This window comes from Xyrauchen texanus, chromosome 25 (assembly GCF_025860055.1).
Source record: "Xyrauchen texanus isolate HMW12.3.18 chromosome 25, RBS_HiC_50CHRs, whole genome shotgun sequence".
NCBI lineage: Eukaryota > Metazoa > Chordata > Actinopteri > Cypriniformes > Catostomidae > Xyrauchen > Xyrauchen texanus.
This window is the reverse complement of record NC_068300.1, coordinates 11,766,052-11,787,054: the sequence shown is the minus strand read 5'-3', so window position 1 is coordinate 11,787,054 and position 21,003 is coordinate 11,766,052. Positions and strand designations below refer to the sequence as shown.

At 38.8% G+C, this 21,003-nt stretch overlaps 2 protein-coding genes across 2 annotated transcripts; both read right to left on the bottom strand.

Annotated features, from left to right (window-relative positions):
- Positions 1 to 746: 746 nt before the first annotated feature.
- Positions 747 to 3,415, bottom strand: LOC127619294 (molybdate-anion transporter). Its single transcript, XM_052092157.1, has 3 exons — positions 3,267 to 3,415; positions 3,006 to 3,103; positions 747 to 2,652 (listed from the first exon to the last, which is right to left on the bottom strand). Exon 3 carries the CDS (start codon positions 2,531 to 2,533, stop codon positions 1,088 to 1,090), a length of 1,446 nt encoding a protein of 481 aa, XP_051948117.1. The 5' UTR covers positions 2,534 to 2,652; positions 3,006 to 3,103; positions 3,267 to 3,415; the 3' UTR covers positions 747 to 1,087.
- Positions 3,416 to 5,564: 2,149 nt separating this feature from the next.
- Positions 5,565 to 19,293, bottom strand: LOC127618886 (nuclear receptor subfamily 1 group D member 1-like). The gene is made up of 8 exons (XM_052091565.1): positions 18,779 to 19,293; positions 12,698 to 12,985; positions 12,454 to 12,542; positions 12,011 to 12,155; positions 8,725 to 9,299; positions 8,321 to 8,506; positions 7,120 to 7,330; positions 5,565 to 7,010 (listed from the first exon to the last, which is right to left on the bottom strand). The coding sequence occupies exons 1-8, from the start codon at positions 18,792 to 18,794 to the stop codon at positions 6,814 to 6,816; spliced, it is 1,707 nt and encodes a 568-aa protein (XP_051947525.1). The 5' UTR covers positions 18,795 to 19,293; the 3' UTR covers positions 5,565 to 6,813.
- Between the last annotated feature and the right edge of the window lie 1,710 nt (positions 19,294 to 21,003).

Genomic DNA, 21,003 nt, shown 5'->3' with positions numbered 1-21,003 from the left:
CTGAAAGCAAAATACATTAATTACAATAATGTTCAAAATTATGCTTTCTTAAAGCGACAGTTTAACCAAAAATTTACGTTTTGTCATTTACTCACCCTCAAGATGTTCCAAGTAAATCCTAGTAGAAGTTACCATTACTCTCTAAACCCTAAAGTTGTTATTAATAAAAACATTTAAGTGGTCCCAATTAAACAGAACTAGAAGTGTTACATTTTGAAATCATAACTCAAATATACAGTATACGTTCTTTAAAATATGGCTTTGAGGACAACTCAAATTGATCAAGTACAAAATCGCAGCTGTGTGGAATATCCATAAGACCTTGCGCTTGAATAAATTATGAATGTTAGGTCAAAACAAGGTAACTTATGTATAAGTATTATAACTTATTTAAAAAACGTGGGTGGTTTTAATTCTGATGACTATTGTGGTTGTTTATTGTAGCTTATTGATAGTTGTAATTTGTGCAAAGTCACCATTAGGATTAGTTTTACCTCTGGTGAACATGGAGCCTGTTCAATTTAAATCATGCATCTCCACTCAATTGTACTTTTCAAAAGTGCAGATTTATGTGCACCAAGAAGTACTGATTAGAATCCAATGTGCCATTTGGCTAACTGAGATTCCAGTCATAATTACCTTTATACTGTATATGCTATAACTGAAGTTAAATAATTAAATAAAAACAATGACACTTTAGTCAAAGTTAAGTTTACTTGAGCCAAATAAGTATGTTTACTTTGCATGCAAACAAATTGACTAAAAAATTATAAACAAGGTCAACTACTTAGATTTTACAGTGTACGTGAAACAAAATCAATGCCAAAATGTTCATTTTTGGGTGAACTATCCCTTTAACATTGTCTAAAATCTGTTACTAATACAAATGTCCTTGCATTTTTGGCCGCTCAAAGTAAAAAAGTTCAACAACATTTTATAAGGTGTTTATTGGTTCTATTAACATGGAAATAAGGAGGAAGAATTTAAACCATATACTTTCTGATCTGTTCTACCTTTAGATACAAATGATATACAATCGATATACAATTATCCTCATTTTGTAATCCAGTGTCCATCTCTACTATACTCAGATTTCTCCTTCCAATTTGGTCCCCTCTAGTCTCAAATCTGCATCATTCCTGCCCACAGTGAAAAGACTGACCACAGCAAGCAGAGCAGCCAGCATCATCCCAGCACAGCCAGCAAACATATGTCTGGTGCCACTACCAGTCTCACCCGCACCCGCACCAGAAACCTCGCCATGAAGAGCCAGCAGCCCCAGGCAAGCCAGGAGATGGAGGGGCAAACGGAACCATGCCAGCACCACGCCTCGGCGCTCCATGGGGATCACACGGCTTTGTAGAAAACTCACCGCAGGGAAATAAAGTCCGCAGGCTAGTTCAAGCAGAAGAAAGGCAAGCAGAGACTCCTTTGGCCTGGGTTGGCCAGGCACAGTGGAAAATGTCAGCATGAAGAAGGAAAAGAAAGCTAGTAGCATAGCCAAGCAGAGCAGGTGACCTGGCTGGAGTCGATAAGGTGCTGATGTGGCTAGCCGGAAAAGTGTGGAGCCGGCCATGCTTGCAGCCATCAAACTAGAGAAAATGATTCCCAAAGGAGGGCCGTGGGGGTCCAGCACAGGGGTCCACAGAAACACAAAAATATAGAGGACACTTTCGAAGAGTGCTTGCACGCCACCCAGTAGCATAACACGGCGGTCCGACAGCAAGCAGCGCAACCCCTCCAGACAGCCGCGCCAGAAGCGGGCCTGTGCTGATATTTGCAACTTTGGGGCATTTAGAGGGTTCAAAAGAGGGCCGTTCTTGTCTCTTTGTGCACCCTCTAGTCTGTCCTCTTGACCCCATTCAGACAGCACAAACCAGCCACAGGCAGCAAGGCTCGGGATCGCCAATAGGAATGGAGCGACTGGTCCCAGACCCAGCCATTCAGCAAACAGGTTCGCCACGAGCCCGGCGGCTACCGCCAGTCCGTGATTCCAGTTTGCAACTTTGGTAAAGGTAATAGGAATCCATTCTTTGGGAAAGTCATGGACATCTATGTGACTATGCACATACCAGGCCTCAAACGTGGTGGTCAGCAGGGACGTGGAGAGGCCTCCTAGGACACGTCCTAGTATGAGCATAAAATAGTCCTGGGACAACTTGGTAACACAGCAGATGGAATAGGCCAGACAGAACAGGAGACACGTCCGTCTTTGGCCCAGAAACTGCGGTAGCCAGCCGGCCACTGGAGCAAACAGCACACAAGAGGCGAGACCGCATACATATAGGATGGCAATCTGAGACTCCAGGAAGTTGTAATGCCGATAGAGTTTATAAAGGTATGGTCCATGCAGCCAGTCAGCCCAGAGGGCCAGGAGATAGGCCTTCAGAAAAAGGTTCTGGAAACGTCGGAATGCTGGATTAGCAACAGCGGTCTGTGTGGCTTGGGGTGAGGTGAGGCGGCGAGCAGTGATCTCTAAAGTCACGCATAATCCAACCAAGACTGCAAATGCCAGATATGCTGTCACAAACATGATGGACCACAATCTGTCTTCAAGTGCACATAAGAGATAGGAGAGCTTCTAAATAAACCTCAGTAGTGGACCATCTCCCTCCGATAGCTCTTCCTCCAATTAATACATTTATGTTTTTGCTGTGGAGTCAAATCAGAAAAACAAAAATAGTATAAGATATGACACTATTTAAAGAAAATACTAAAAAGTAGCACGTTATTATGGGAATCCCATGTTGTAGTTTTTTTTAAAATTTTAATAGGACATAGTTGTTTAGGACATTGTAGTGCCATAGTATTCTTTAAAGTACTTTGGAGTAACGTAAATATCTTGACATACAAATATGGTAATAATTCAGTACGGCGTTATCAAAGAATCATTGCATTAGCGTTAACTGTAACATGGTGCTACCACCACAGCACTGTTTTATAATGGGAGAATTGTTTAAAAGGGCACTATAATAATAATACTAACAAAAATACAAATGTCTTACCAAGATTTTGAAGAACTACCATGCTGCTGGATAAAGCCTATGGAGGCGGAACAATTCTGGCAGTTACAACTTGACTTCCGAATTGAGTCACACCATCACTACAGAAACATTAATATAAACAGACATAGCCCCACAGTAGATAACAATAAAAACATGGAATTTGTAATAATTATATTTTTTGTGAAAAACATATGAATCGATAAATGGCATCATATTAGCTTATAAGCAGTTGAATACATTTCAAACATTCGAAACACGTACCTTCTTTATGTTTAGCATTGTCTCAGTTGGTTTGGGGGACTATATACATTGTTCATTTGATGATTTCGAAATATTTTACAGCAGATCTGCCAACAAAACTCACATATCTATTATACGATATCCTGGTGAGTTTCCGGGTTATCAAAACGTCATGACGCAAATGAGGGACGCTTGTGGTTGGTTTATGAATGTTAAATACGTATCGCAACGTTCACCTAGCAAGGCTATCTGATTGGCTGCAAACAGTTATTTATATTCATGACAAATATAGAATATTCAGGAGATGAGTGCTATCTGATTGGTCTGAGAAATGATTACCCAACCCTAACCCGCTAGCTCATTAATAATAATGAGTCCTTCCTTGCCATCCTACATTTCGGAAATCTGGATATTTCTGGATATTGGATATTCTGCGAAGTTTATCAAGCAACGTTGGATTATTATTTATTCTCATTTATAAGTATCTTGGAGAATTTTCTATGGAAACAAAGGTAAAAAAAAATGTTTTTACATAACTTCGGCATGACACAATTAATATTCATGAGCAAACTGTGCTACTGCAAGTATGGCCACTGGATGTCACTGTGACACAATTTTCTATGCAATGCACAAGCTTTAATAATTTAATAGACGGTATCTTCGTGGTTCTCTGATAAACTAATGCACAACACTGCTATCACGAAAATGATGTAGCTTCTGTAAATGGTTTTATAACATAAGGAGATTCATTCTCAATGAATCTATCTGATTAATTTATTCATGAGTTCGTACTAATTAATTCGAAATAAAGAATGAAGTGTATCATGCTTTTTCAGTGTTCTAAATTAAAACGGATTAACGGAGTATATTTGTCAACCAAAACATGACTGACAGTTTAAGGCCAGTTACATTTATTTCTACAAAACTCTGAAAAGCTCCTGGCATAAAGTCTACTAAATAAAAGCATGAAAGTCCAAATGGTTTCTCTACTTAATCTTTATAATGCATAAAGTGTGCATTAGTATTCCAATATGTGCTTAAAAAGGAATATTCCGGGTTCAATAATAGTTACGCTCAATCGACAGCATTTATGCCATAATGTTGATAACTGCAAAAATAAATAAATAAATATATATATATATATATATATATATATATATATATATATATATATATATATATATATAAAAGTATAATCAGGTATACTGAGCTACTAATAATTATAGTGACGGGTCATTTTTGAGGTTTAAGGCAGAAATGTAAGTTCATAATTTTATAAAGCACATACATCCATTCTGCTGTTAACACTCGTGTGCCACTTAATCAATGTAAAGTTTGCAATCGTCGTTTTATGGTTTACAGGGTTGCATCATGGCAATAAAGTTGTAAAATTAAATATATACTGGCAGCCAAAAGTTTGGAATAATGTACAGATTTTGCTGTTTTGGAAGGAAGTTGGTACTTTAATTCACCAAAGTGGTATTCAACTGATCACAAAGTATGGTCAGGACATACTGATGTAAAAAAAACAATGCCATGTTTTTTTTTTTTATATCAAATCTAGACAGGCCCCGTTTCCAGCAGCCATCACTCCATCCTTGAGTAGTCATGCTAAATTGCTAATTTGGTGCTAGAAAATCACTTGCAATTATATCAAACACAGTTGGTTCATTAAATGAAGCTTAACATTGTCTTTGTGTTTGTTTTTGAGTTACTACAGTATGCAACTTTACAACTTTCTCTAGAAACTCGTCAGTCAATCATTGTTTTGAGGAATGAAGGCTATTCAATGCTTGAAATTGCCCAAAAAACTGAAGATTTCATACAAAGGTGTACACTACAGTCTTCAAAGACAAAAGGGCAACTGGCTCTACCAAGGACAGACAGAGATGTGGAAGACCAGATGTACAACTAAACAAGAGGATAAGTACATCAGAGTCTCTAGTTTGAGAAATAGACACCTCATATGTCCTCCGCTGACAGCTTCATTGAATTCTACCCGCTCAACACCAGTTTCATGTACAACAGTAAAAAAAGACTCACTTTTTTCAAATTGTAATAGTAATTTTTCACGTTATTAATGTCCTGAATATACATTGTGATCAGCTGAATGCCACTTTGGTGAATAAAAGTACCAATAAATTTCCATAAGTGTCAAATCTGGACGTAAATAAATCAGCTTTACATCAAAGGAATATTTTGTGTCTCCAGTTTACCTTTTAAATGGGGGTTTATGCAATAAAAAAAATTCATTAATTTGCAGAGCGAAAAAACACAGAACCCACAGAACATAATATATAATAATTTTTATATTGGTTCTACAGCATAAAATAATTTACAAAATATACATCCCCATATGATTGAATAACACTATTTTAACAATCATAACAATCAGTTCAACCACTCAAATAAACCACATGAAGATGGTAGTCCAACATTTTTTCTTCACATGCTCTGTGATCTCCGTGAAGGGATTATGCTGGTGCCAGAAGATCAGGGGCTCTTTCCCAAAATACACAAATTAACAGTCCTTTCCAAGGCACCAAACGCCCCATCTCAAGTCAAACACGCAACTGCATATCCCTTGTTCTCTGATCAGAGTATTTCCTGGTGCAACTGGGCAGTTAAATTAGACAATTTAGACATTGTGCAACATTTACAGTAAGAAAACAGCAGGGGGGAATAACCCTACAAAACATGCGTAGGAGACAATGTCTGCTGGTTTTGTATTCCTAGATTCAGATATATTCAAAGAGGTGGTAATACACGTGACATACTGAATTCAGTATAATACTTGATACTGCAATAAAAAAAAAAAATGCAAAATGAACAAATGACACTTGTATTGTCCAGATTTCAAAAGTGAAATGGCATTTTAAAATCACTTTCTTTCATTTTCAAAGAACTTAAATGGTAACTAGAGTTCATGTTCTTGTAGATACATTAATTTTGTGCAATTATATGTTACATACTAACACAGGTGATACATGAATTGTTTAATATTTGAAACTGATGTATAAAGTTATATTTATGGCTTATTTACATGGTATTTCCGTCCCTTTCTCAAACACACAGGCACAAATCCTCACACAACTGGCTTAAAAATGGTCCCTAAAATTGTCATTTTACTGTATACATTGCGAACTTGCTGACTAAAGGCTCTTTTTGAATTGCAGACTACAGGGTTTGCAGGTAGTATAAAAGGAATGACCCATTTTTGGTCTTTAAAAGTTCTGCTGTGAGCTTATTTATGATTTGATATAAATATAAACAACGCTCTTGAGGCCAGTTGCACAGAAGGGCAGAGGGTGAATGGGCAATGCATTTATAAATGCGATCAGAAGAAGCTTAAATGGAGATTTAGTCTTGTTTTCGGCATGTCTAGCCATCTGTTCATTGTGCTCCTTTTTATTAACACATAACATAAATCAATAGTTCCTATGGGAACGTGCTCAACGCATCTCCATCTAAATGAGCATTGTGCACCCTAAATCAGGGAAGGTGTTCTCTTATTGGCCGGTCGATGGCTTTTGGTTGAGTGGCAGCTGCAGTGTCTAATCAGAATAGATCAGGGGTCAATATGGAAGGCCAGCAGCTTGTCGGAGTGAAGGTTGTTGAGAGTGCGCAGGTCTGGCAGGCACAGGAGCAATTTGGGAAAGAGGGAGCTGTTGTCTGGGCGACGACGGGTCACTAAGGTGCGCAACGCCCGGATGAGGCCCTCCTGTAACTGTTCAACAGCCACTGTATCCGAAATGCCAGAGCAATCTGTTGATAAATGAATTACAATTTAACATCTTATCAAAACAGCAACAGAAAAACAGTTCAACGTCAAAACTGTTACTATTAACACTGTTTTTTCTCCTTGTGTTCTTACCTGCAGAAACCAGCACCACAGCCATAAAAAGTGCCATCTCGTCTGACTCCAGGCCCAGTGAGCAAAGCTTTGAACTGAACTCAAACATTGTATCCAGCAACGAGCCCATGCCCATTCCCCTAAGGGTTGCCAGCGGGTATGTCTGCCCATTTAGGAAAGTCACAGTTCTTTCTTTTGGGTTTAATAGGGAGCAAAACCTCACCATAAGCACCTGAAAACAAAACAAACAGGATACCTGAATCAGACCAAATAAAATGAACTGTGATTAAAATGTGATGGTTTAAAGGAAATGTTCATCCAAATATCTAAATTTGCCAATTGTGACCCGCTCCTTCATTTTAGAATAACATTGAGTTTCATTTAAAATTATTATATCAGCCAACATTTAAACGATTATATCTAACAAATAGTTTAGAGTAGATACAAAATAATGATATCATTCGAAAGAGATGATGTTCCTTTTTACTATATTGCAAAAACTAGTGATTTTCTTTCTTCCATAAAAATTAAGGCCGTTTTTAAGTTCGTAAGAATATATCTAGCTATAAACGTTGACAGTTTAAGAAAGTCTATTCAGTGTATTTTTAGTTTGACTTCTGCAGACCACAAATAAAATATATTATCATAGATGTATGATGTGTTTATTAATGTAAGTCAATGTGATCCAACACTTTTAGGCTCCCAAAAGAACATCAGCTTAAAGGTAATCCTTACAACTCGAGTGGATCTGCTGAAGCGATCCGATCGGTTTTGGGAGAGAAACACCAACATGTTCCTCCTTTTCACTATAAATCTTTACACCTGCAGTTACCTTGATGTGCTCATGAGAGAAGCTTGTTCAAACTTTGTATCACTTCAGAAGACATGGATTAAACCACTCAAATCATGGATTATATTAATGCTGAGGTTCTTTTTGAACCCCATTGTCTTGCATTGTATGGACAAACACATAATACATCTTTTGTGTTCCGCAGAATAAATAAAGACATACAAGTTTGAGACAAAGGCGAGTAAATGATGAGAAAATTTTAATTTTTGGGTGAACATCCCTTTAAGAATGTTTTCTCAATCTGGCTCCAAGTTTGCAACAACATTAGAAGAAGTAAACGATTAACAATTTTCATCTCTGAGTGAACTATTCCTTTAAAGATTAGTAAAGGGTGTAAAATGTCAAGAGTTATGAGGCTCATGTGATCAGTACCTGGAAGGTGCCTGCTTTAAGCAACATGACTTGATCATGCTGGCAGAGCTCTTGGAAGCCTGGAATGCCCTTCGCAAACTCGACAACTTCACGTACAGCTGGGGTGAAGCACTGCGAGAAAGTTTCCCACACCTGCTGGCTCGAGACGCCAGGTGCTGACACGGGGCATGCATTCAATGGACAGGCCTGGGAGAGACACAGAATGAGAGATTTTATTACCCCATTGTAACGGTTTCATATGCTCACTATGAGACTGTAATTTATTGGTCTATTCCTTTATTACGATCTTAAATTCCTTTTAGTTTAAAGGACTCGAGACAAAGCCCCATAAACGCAATATTACTGCTATATATATATATATATATATAACCACACAATGACATATATCTTTAAACACTCCTCACCAGCACTTTGGAGCCAGCAGCCAACTTCATCGGACACGAGGTCTGGCTTTGGGACTCGGCAACTGGGTAGCTGTTGTGATTGGCCTGAGAGGGCTGTGGGGATGGGCTTACACTAGATTGGGAGTGATTTCGGTTGAATGAAGGAGCATAGCTGTATCGATTGTTGTCCATCAATGAGACTGGGCATTTGCTCTCATTAGAAGAAACTGGGCAGCGAGGTGGAGTCGAGAAGCTTTCGTGGGAAGCTGAGTGATACCCCGCAAGTGGGTTAGCATGATGGTAGGTGGAGTCCTGAGAAGTGCTGTTTTGAAAAGTGCTTGATCCATTGCTGGTGTTGATGTTGCCCACCCTCTTGTTCAGGTGGTCCTGTGTGTTTGTGAAGATGTCCTGGTAGGCTCGGGATAAGACACCAATGGCCTCTTTGGATTGGCTCTCGCAGGGACTTTGAGGAGGTTCGCGTTGTGGGGAGGTTTCCACAGACATGGTGGACGATTCGTTGAGGCTGTTCATGTAGCTTTGCATCTCGTCCAACAACCGTTGTTTCTCTCGTTTCGGGATGCGGCCAAAGCGCACAGCTAGGGGTTAAGAGTGAGACAACATGAAATTTCAAGTGACCATAATTACTTTCTCAATAAATGTAATTTCTGTTATTGTGATTTATCAGTGGAGTTTGTATTTATCAAAATGCAATGAATTTCTCTGTCTCTAAAACACCTTTCATTCTCTGCTGAAGTAACCAAAGCCACACAGGTGGGGGAAAATAATATTTTGATTCATACTGATTTGCAAATGAATCCATTTGTCAACCATTGACTAATTCAATGAAAAATACAGACTATAACAATAATTCACTGATTCATTTGGCATCGCTATGGCTTGCAAGCCATTTTTATATCAATATCTAGCTCATTAAATATTTTCAAGGCTTGGAAAACAATTCCCTGATATTTCTAGGTTTTCCATTACTGTGGGAACCCAGAATAGAGTCGTCAGACATATTTAGCAGGCAAAAATATACAATGTGAAAAGTTGAGAAGCCATTGCATTTATCATGGAGAATCACTGATAAACCAGAGCATAAAGACATCCTATGAATTTGTATTTAACAATTTATTTCATAATGAAGCACACGGCAGTTTTAGAAATAACCTAACACAATAGCACGGCCACCGTACAAAAGACAACTTGCGAACAGTATGCCTAACCTCTGGTTAAATATGTTAAATATGGATGTACATAACATTTTTTGGCGTAGAGTTGGATGCTCTAGCATCTTTTACAAGCCAGTCACTCTCATCTTCATTGTCACTCCCCCCTTCTCTAAGAAGTCAGCTGTTGAGTCTAAAAATAGCACCTATGGTACAATATGTTGCCTCCCCCATTCTTCATCTCTCTCCCAGTCCCTACATCCCCTTCCTCTCCTCATCCTTCTGCTACTCTGCCTCACTCTCTCAAGCCATAAGTAGGGCAGTAGGACAGGAAGAACGTAATGACAATTCCACAGTAATTGAGAGAGAAACTAATGAATGTGGGAGAGAGAGATAGAGGAGAGAACAGATAAGGAGAGAAAAGGAGAAGAAAAAGAAGCAAAGATGGAAAAAATATGAAAAGGGAGAGAAGGATAAGGATACGCAAGGAAAGGAAAAGAGGAATGGAAAGAAGAGGAGAGGAGCACGATGCAACATTTGGTAGATTGAGGTGACAGACAGTGTGAGGGTTTGGTGGTACATCACGCATAGAGAGAGGGCGGAGCTGGCCCATATCATATATGTCCCATAACACCTGCATCTGAGAAACTGAGAACAGGGGAACAGCATATTCTCCTTTGCAGCAAATCAATGACTGCATGACATATTTTTCTATGCCAAGACTGTCTGACTTCCCACTTACTCATAAACATTTGACCCTGAACTAGAACTAAATTTCTTGGTAGGAATTTGCCATCAATATCATCAACAAAGGTCACAATTGGTTCATCAAGTACGAAACAATGTGACACTAAAACATCCAGAGTGCTGCACTGAATACTAGTCTAATAAATGGTAAGACAATGGCGGAAGTGAAACCATGTCATCATGTCAAATCAAACATCTGTTTGTATCACACAACCAAGATCATACTATTGACTGCAATGAAATCAGGGTGTCTAGTTTATTGTGGGTTCTGAGGCAGTTGCATGAGGTTTTCCTGTTTTTGCAATAGGAACTGTGAGAGAAACAGGTTTCTAGGTTGTGGGTCCTAACACATTCAGGCACCAGGGTTAAAATGACTGTTTACCTCCCACACTATATACGCAGTGGACTCATTTCTATTGGTGCCTGCTTAGAACAACATCTAGTGCAATCGCCTAAAATAGCCAACCCCTACACTTTCACTCATATCCACTTCTGCTGCACTGCACAATGGTTACAGCGCATGATATGCTGCCGAGAATCCATCAGAAGTCAAACCCAGCCTAAATAGGTCGCAATGTAAAAGTATAATATCGGTGTCATTTATGCCATCTAGGTCTTTAAAAAATTCCATCCTGGTCTCATAGAAACGGGTTACTATATCTTTATCTTTGCACAATAAATTTTACGGGCTTGATGTTTATATCACGTCAGTTTCCTGGTGAAATGTTTAGAAGAAAATTGAACAAGCATTTTGCACTACTCAGTGGACATTTCACTTAAGAACTGCCCTGAAACGTGTAAGGACCCATGCGATATCATTTAGCAAAAATGTCACCACAATCAGGTAATTTTCAATTTCCTACATCCATTAAACAAGATCATTCCAGTCTTCTTTAGGGTTAAAAAAGGTGGCAAATGGATGAGAAGATGTTCTACATATGGGAAGGATGAGTTCAGATGCGTGCCTTTTTCTGCATCCCTTGCTAAATTTTTACTGCTGCACAACATTAATTGCGGAGGATGTTATGAGGGCACAAGCATGGTAATCAAGTCGCCCGTGTTCCAATTTCTCAAAATAATTCCTGTATTTGCAGCAGTTTTCAAGATAACAGATAGCTTCAGGGACTGCGTGTCTCCATCCCTCATAAATCACTGTCTCAACGAGGGATCGGGAGGCAGAGCTAGGGAACAAGGACGGGTGGGGGTGGGGGCGGGTGTAAACCAACAGAGAGAAGAAGCGAAAAAAGAAAGGACCACAAAGGGCAAGGGAGAAATGAAAATGAGCACACATTCAAAAAAACGGAACTTGTTCTCTTGAAAGTAACCAACGGTTCAATACAAAATTTGTCATATATCTACACATGACCTTGAAAAACTCTTAGAATCCTCACCGTCACGGGACATGCCAACAGACATGCATTTTTTGAAGCGGCAGTGTTGGCAACGGTTGCGGTTCATGCGCATGATCAGACAGTTCTCATTCTTCACGCACATCTTGTAGTTGATGTTCTGCTGAATGCTACGGCGGAAAAAACCCTGGAAACAACAGAAGACACATGATATAATGAATAACATTGATTTGTCACAAAAGACCTGCATTGGTCACCAGCATACAGTATATTGTCATATACGATTATTGTGTTATACGAAATTTAAGTAATTTTGCAGTGAAAATCTTGATATCCACTGTACATTCATGAAGTGCTATGACAGAGTCCTCCTTTAACTCCTTTTTAATTGCCATTATATTCAAAAGACAGACCACAATATTCATTAAAGAAAAGTCATATGGCACTGGAATGCTGGTCTAAGCTGGTCTTTTCAGCATTCTTACCTTGCAGCCTTCACATGCATGGACACCATAGTGGAACCCTGATGCAATATCTCCACATACTTTACAAAGAAGCACCATGCCTCCAGTTTCTGCTCAGATGAAGAGATAAAATGAGAAAAAGGGGGTCAGGACATTGAAAAGACACTTAGAGAATCTTAAGTATCATGATGCACTGGTTCTCCTTTTGGGAAAGAAGAAACTGTAGGCTACAGGTGAACCTACTGAATAAAGGGAGGCCACTTACTCGTAAATCCACAAGGTCTATTGCCAGCGATGGGATGGGAGTAGCTGTGCTGGTTTGAACCTGCTGTGGAGTTGTTGTGGACTTCAGGGAACTGAAAGACCAGTTTTGGAGATGATGGGGATCCTCTACCTCCCCGTTGCTTGAGGGTCCCAATCTCAGTGAAGGTGACCTCCTCTGGGGACGAGGGCTGGGAGTGGGAGGATGGAGACTGGGTTTGATAGCCACTAGAGGGGCTTCCTGGGCTGGGACTGGCACTGCCATTTGAACCAGCGTAGAGTATCACACCCCCTGCAGAAACACAGATATAGAGAAAATGAAGCCTTTGACCAAAATCAAAACACTTTAACCACAGAAGACCCATGCATTTATCAAAATATTTCACCACCTGAAAATAAACAGAACACCATTTTCACAAGTGTAAAGCAATCAATTAAGAATCCTCTTATAAGAACATATTAAGATCCAGCTGGATAAAGTGAAATTACAGCAGGATGTTTTGATTCATATTTGATTCTCACAGAGTCTTATAGGACATTGTGTAAAGTTTATCCGAACTTGAGCTTGTTTCGGAACAATACTGCTAGGATAGATGATATAGCTCCTGAAAATCATGAAAGATTTTCTTTAGTTACCTTTTGATGTCATACAGGTGCATTTTATCCTACTGGAAATCATATTAATCCTATTGGAAAAGGCTCTAAAATATATATATATATATATATTCTAATTCAAATTTAAATAACAGGTTAAAGTTTGATGTTGCATCCAGGATTTAATAAGAGGGAGATGATGTAATGCTCTGTTCTTTCAGAGTAGTTGCCACATTGCTCTGAATGCAATAGACTAACAGTATGAGACTGAACGATCTCGAGTGCTAAAAATAAATAATGGTTGCACAGCAACAGATCGGGAAGTTCCCCTTGTAATGAAGTTACATGTCTTTATTTAATGGCCTTCTCCATTTCAAATGAAAATATCGACATGTTTTATTTACATTCCCCCGCAGGTTTCTCTTTCTCTCCTACCAGGCTTCAGCATGCCATCGCATCCTCTCCTGACATGCGCGGAGGATGAGCTCAGCTGAGACACGGTCTCACGTGTTCGCGTGCTCTCCTGCCTCTCCAATAATAGCACTGCATGGCTCCGCTGGCATAGTGCCCCAGCCTACTGCACAACACCTGACCGCCGCCTCACATGGAATCTTGATACCGTTCCCTCCCAAACCAAATCCGCAGTCTCGTGTAAACATCTACAACAATCGCAAGTCGCGCGCTCCTTTACTAAAAGCAAATAGAGTGGGCGAGCGCGCGCCGGAGGATGCTTTTGTGTGTCGCCATTGCGATTATGGTGCATTCCCATATGGACGCCTTTGAGAGAAGGGCAACTTCGAGTCACGTTTTGTTAGAATTTGCTCCGTGGCTTTAGTTTGACTTTTTTTAAACAACCTAGGACACGGTCGGTCGAATCTGGGCCAGAGAACTGCGGTTAAAGATTGATCTTGTGAATCATTCTGATCTGCAACACGGTTCTGGGTTTCCCACAGACATATGTGAATGTATGACGTTTGACAAGTAACTTACAGTAGGAAACTTTGAACCTAAAATGCATACACGAGTCAAAAATAAATGTTTTCCCTAAAATTTTCACACAGAGTAGTCTGACATACCAGGAATTCCACAATTAAGGTATTTTAGAGCATATATACCATTATAATTGGCTATTTTTGTAATCAAATGTGGGTCAAAATGTATTTATTTTTTCATATGCAATTACAGCTGATGTTAAATAATGCCATGCTTATGTTTCGATATTTGTAAGTAAGTAAGTAACAAGATGTCATTTAGCAGATGATTTCCGTAGTGTTTTAAGGTATATGTATTACAGTGACCGTTTCCCTTGGAGAAACCTGAGATTAGGTACCCACACAAGTTATATAAAATACATCTAATTGTATCCTATATGCATTCATTCTAGCAGGGGAAAGTTAGCTGTGCGCTTTAGAGTTTAACCAAACATTTAGATTCAGACTGACACAAAATATGGGAATTATTTTAGTTGGATTTGCGCAGACTGTCAAGTAGCAGAGCAATGACTAGGCTAGATTGCAGTTTTGCCCATTTCCGTAAGCAGTTTTCCATTTACTGTCCATAATGTGAATCTTTACTACTACTTTTGTTTTACACCTCATCATGTGGAACTCCACTATTGGAAGAAAAAAGGGTAAACGAGATCAAACTACCACCACACACCTTCCTCACTCCTGCTTGTGTTTTCTCATGCTGCACATGTCATTTATTTAGCTCAAGTGTTTTTGTAATCCCTTCACTGGCACGTGCAGCAGGATTTATTATTGACATACTGCGGTTCTGGATTTTACAGCCGTGTGATAGAGAGCCCTACCTGAGCATGCTACTCAGCCCTGCCCAGTTTAGTAACCCCACCAAACACACAGCAATACTCACACCTGGACGCACATGTGAGGCCACGGAAGTTAAAGAGAGCATGACATTGGATAACAGAACGTGCCCCTTATTAAAGAAGAGCATGAAGCAGCTGTTTTATTAGCACCTGTTTGGAATGACTGTAAAATAATAAATGGCTTTAATTATATTTATGTGAAAGTAATAGGTGTTATAAAGGATGTTCCCTACCCTGCCCTTCACATTGGGTTTGACATAAACAATACTGCAATCACAATACAGTTTCTACAAGCAAAATGAGAAGCAATGCATAAGTCTATGCAAGCCACTATAAATTGAGGTCAGTAGAAACACCAGCATAAATGAAAGAATCAGCAGGTCTCCACCAGCTCATTGTAAGCTTAGCCTACCCATGCGAATGCTAATCTGTTAGTGAGCAAAAGGCAGGCATAGAAACGTGAGGACTGTACAGGGACAATTCCCTCCTCCCTCAAATGCTGCTGTGGTTCTAGGAAAAGAGCTGAAATACTCAGCATTGCCTTGTGTATTTGCCCTGATAAACAGTAGCCTATATTCAAATTTCTGCTTCAGAAGAGGAGGGGATGCATATGTTTGTTGCTTTAAATGTGTATAAGCAACTATTATGAACTAAATATATACATGTAAAACTTGAGCACCTTTTATGAAGTGTTTATAAAGCGATTTACAGAAGACATGCATTTGCAATGATGTACGAGAAACATTTGAAAGAGTAAAAATACAAATAACAGAATAAATGGAAATAAAAATAAGGACATACAATGGAAAACCAAAGAGAGAAGAATAAAGTTTAAAATGTCAAGTTCTCAACAAGGGACTTTAAAGTGATTAAAACTGAGACCTTTTATTCTTAAATAGGTCAAAAGTAGATTCACCATCCAAGTTATGACGCAAAGAGACCAACTTTAACCATTTATCTCGATCTATAACATCCTAAACTGCCTTCAAAATATCACAAAGCCAGCACTGTTAATATACAATTGAGTTCTTTGTACAAAGCATGGACAATGCAGAATATTCTCATGCAGACAGATGTCATGAGGCTGTTTGTGTAAAACACTACAAAGAAAGAAGTTGCATGAGGCGGGAAAACGTGATGAGGTGCTAGATTGACTGCATGAAACCGCTGACCCACTGACCAACCTCCCCCTTTCCACCGTACAATCTGCATCAAAACATTAGAGTCAGTGAAAGAAGCGGAGGGTGGGGACTTGGATATCACGCGGCAGAGAGAGTGCATGCACGTGAGGATGACTGTCGGAGCGAGGGATGCGTTCTGTGGGAAGATATCGCGCGCGGAAGCCCTGTAGCGCAGCGAAAAGCCTCCAGCTTCTATTATAATTGAAAAGTGCAACAAAACGGAGCCTGCTGCTATATATAATAGTGGTGGTGGTCTGTTACTCTGCGCAATTCACTTGTGCATCATCTACCTCACATCCTATGCCCTGATGTCAATAGAGAATAGCCTAAAATTACCCGTAAATGTCACAGTTTTTAGAAAGAAAGAATGAAAATAATGTAACCAAAGGGCTATAACAGTATAACACATTCAAATGCTCGGTCAGTGGATTAAACAACCACTGATTTAAGGTCTTTTTTTTTTTTTTTTGCACAAATGTCACAAGTTCAACACAGGTTTCATAAGTAGCCTAATATTTCCAAAATGTCTAATGTCAGTAGGTTAGTAAACTAAACCATAGTTCCCATAGTTTACTCAGTTCTGCATAAGGAACAAAAGTCAGGGTATACTCTAGTTAGTGCTGCAGTCACTAGTGCTGTTTTTGAAACATTTGAATAGCTCCACACCTCCATATGCTAGAAAATTGGGGATGTACAATGTATCAGTGACCATATCAATTCGTAGTGGCCAATCAATGCGTTTTGTATTGATTTATTTAACATAATAAGTTCAAGTTCAAGTTTGTATCTAGACCTGGAGTAGCCGCTGTCTATGCGTGCTGCCATTGGAATATCTGTCTGATTTGGATATTATTGAAATCAAATCATACCAAAGTTTTTCCAATGTAAAAAAAAAATATATACTCTTAAAGTACAAAACAGTAATCAAACTTTTGTAGCCATATACATTGATAAGCAAGCAACATGTTATTTATTTTTAATATCGGCCATCCTATCTATTTTAAAAGAACTAGGCTATCGGTGAACGGTATCGGCCAAAATTTCGATACCGGTACATTTTGGTATAATCTAAATTTAAGAGTCATTTAAGAGGGCCTATCCCTTAATTTATTTGTAAAACATGACAGAAAATGTCTTTCCGAGGTTATTATTTCCATATCTGTAATGACTTTATAGTGGTCAATCACTGAGGCTTGCCGCGCCTCATGTTTGTATGGCATGATTTAAAAGCTTTCTGTCAAGTGTACAGTGTTCAGGGTGCGCCAAGCACGAGACAATGTTTCTAGCACCTGTTCCGGAACGTGACTGCAGCTTTTGTAAACGAATCAGCCGTCAATTAACATTGAAGTGGACTTGTTTGACTGAGCTGGCGTGTACAGTAAGTGACCCTTGGCTAACCTCAGACGCCACTACCCAAATCAGCTTAACCGGTTACCCTCCTTCGAATGAAGCTCACTCGACCAAAGTTAACTTATTACTTGACTAAATATATGGTAAACAGATGACAAGTTAATATCCCTAATTGTTGTGTTTGTTGCATTTTCTCAAGCGCACGTGCGGACTTTCCCCGGTTGCTGGGTCTGTAAACAATGTTCCTCGACTGAGGTTATTTTTCATATCTAATCTCATTCGATTAGTAATCATAAATAGTTTATACTAGTAAACTCTACTGATACGTATGAGCCAAGTTTGATAGCTTGGAGCATCTACACGTGAGTTTGTTTTCATGGCGTGGAACAGGAAGTTGTTAGCGCACGCACTAATATATATATATATATATATATATATATATATATATATATATATATATATATATATATATATATATATAGTGGTTTCAAAGCAGATTCCATGAAAGCAATCACACGGTTTATGACAGAATAAGTAACAACAGTTACCTCTAGGTGATTGTTTATCGCAATTTAGGCTATTGCTCAGACTGAGACTATATATAGATTCACCTTTGTAGTGTTTACGCGGAGCACAATCATCAAAGCATGACAATGCATTGATGACACCTGCTTAGATCTTTTACTGCAAAACAGTTATCAGTCATGCAATACTGCATTATACATATCCCAAGGTGTTCTTCACACTTAAAAACATTGAAACTCAAAATATCAAATGAAACTCGCAGAGGACCTTCTAAACCTTTAGAATTAGGTATGATGTCTATAATGTTGTGAAGATAAAACTATTGCACTGTACTGTGCATTAAAACAGGTGGACAACTCAAAACACAACATATAAATGCACTTTAGATTAAGTTAAGCATTTGCATGAAATACCATAATGATTAAAAAAATTAGGATTAGCCCATTATTCTGGCTTTTAACAAGAACAACATCACTACTATTAATAATAATAATAGTATAATAATAATAGTATAATATATATATATATATATATATATATATATATATATATATATATATATATATATATATATACACACACACACAATTTACAAACAGTTACTTACCTGGACTGTTATCCATCCTTGATGTTTTTTTAAGAGCTATCTTCAAAATTGTGTTTTTTAAGAAAGTCTCTGTGTGTCAGTATGTTGAAGGAAATGTCGACCGTAAACAGGTAGAAAAAAAGTCGCGAAATACCGGTGCATACAACGTGCAACTCAAAGTGCCAAGAAAATTCTTCTCGCACAGAACATTTGGCAGTCGAGTCAAACAGTCGGTAAAAATACACTAGCGAACTGGCAGAGAAGATGCACCTTCAGTGACGAGCTACCTGATTTCTGCCTGCTCTACTGTGAACGACGCATTAGTTATGCTGGTGTGATGTACAGAGTACGAGCCTGTGCATTGCAATCAGCTTTTCTCCACTTACACTCCTACTATAGCACACCCACCCACATCTATCACGTTTTCAGGTGACTGGCAAATGTGACTGGATTTAGGGAAGCCGTCAACGTATGTTTATCTCATTCTAACGTGCCCTGTGATTTCTTTGGTTTCCCTTTCCTTTTATCCTAGCGTGCGATTTTATTGGCGGGTGCTATGTACTGAGCTGAGCTGGATGCGTTTATTCGACAGTGCTATGCACTGGTATAACCACTCTGCATGTGCTCTCTGCATGTGCCGGGGAACGCGCTGTCCTACTGACACACATTTTATGCAAAACACAGCATGAGATGAGGCGACACGAGAGGCATGCACATGGACTGCAGGCGGGGCTCTGCGTGACTGCTGAGGCGCGCGTCTTTTAAAATCTCTTATTGCATGTGAACGATGCATACAAGTCCACGTAAACAATATAGCAAATTACTGGGTGTTCTCGTTCAGTGCTATTTCAGTGTTTGCAATGGTCCAAGTTGCCTTAAATTTGTAAACATTGTTGTGACATTGGCATCTTGGGGTGGTTAAATTAATGTTATTATAGGTCTGTATATCTGAATTTATGATTAAACCAGTGGTTCCCAACCCTGTTCCCCCCCATTTGGACATCTCCTTATTTAATTAAACACACCTGATTCAACTCTTCAGCTCCTTAGTGGAGACTCCATGACCTGAATTGGTTGTCAGTAAAGGGAGATATACAAAATGTGCAGTGTTGTGGGGCCTCCAGGAATAGGGTTGGGAACCACTGGGTTAAACCATAGTGTTGGCCGAGTTGAGACTCTGAATATTTCCCTTCTAATGCAAGTTTGAACTTTCATTTTCAGTATGCCTATTCACATCAACATCCTCTCTCTGTGTGGAAAATTTGAATAACTTAGTCCACATTTATGATAATTTATCTTATCTTTTGCTATTTTATGATAATTTATCATAGAGAATCAGGCCAACATGCAAGGTGATCAGCGAGGGACAGATGTAACACTGGGTTACAACTGTACTTGTGCCGTAAGAAACATGTTTGCACATGCTCCTTCTAGAGTTTTGTTAGCTTTTATTCAGTCAGAAAGCTTAGATAAGGAAGCAAAACGAATTAAAATGATAGATAGATTTCACTTAAAGGAATAGTTCACCCAAAAATGAAACATGCTCTCATCATTTACTCACCCTCATGCCATATGTGTATGACTTTCTTCTGTTGAACACAAAAGAAGATTTTTAGAAAATGTTTCAGCTCTGCAGGTCCATATACAATGCAAGTGAGTGGGTACTAAAAGTTTGAAGTTCCAATAGCATATAAAGGCAACATTAAAGTAATCCATAAGACTCCAGTGATTAAATCCATTTCTTCAGAAGCAATATGATAGGTAAAGTTGGAAAACAGATCAGTATTTAAGTCCTTCTTTACTATAAATTCTCCACTTTTCATTTCACTTTCACATTCTTCTTCTTTTGTTCTTGGCCATTTGCATTTTTCGTGCAGATCACCAACTACTGGGAGAGAGAATTAATAGTGAAAAGGGACCCACACCTATCATATTGCTTTTGAAGATATGTAATTAACCACTGGAGTCTTATGCATTACCTTTATGTTGCTTTAATGTGTTTTTTTGGACCTTCAAAGTTCTGGCCACCTTTCAATTGCATTGTATGGACCAACAGAGCTGAAATATTCTTCTAAAAATCCTTGTGTTCTGCTGAAGAATGAAAGTCATACACATCTGGGATGGTATGAGGGTGAGTAAATGATGAGAGCATTTTCATTTTTGGGTGAACTATCCCTTTAAGTTAGGCATAATGCCTTATTTAAGCACATGTAACAAAAGCACTCCTTGTCTTCAAATAATAATTG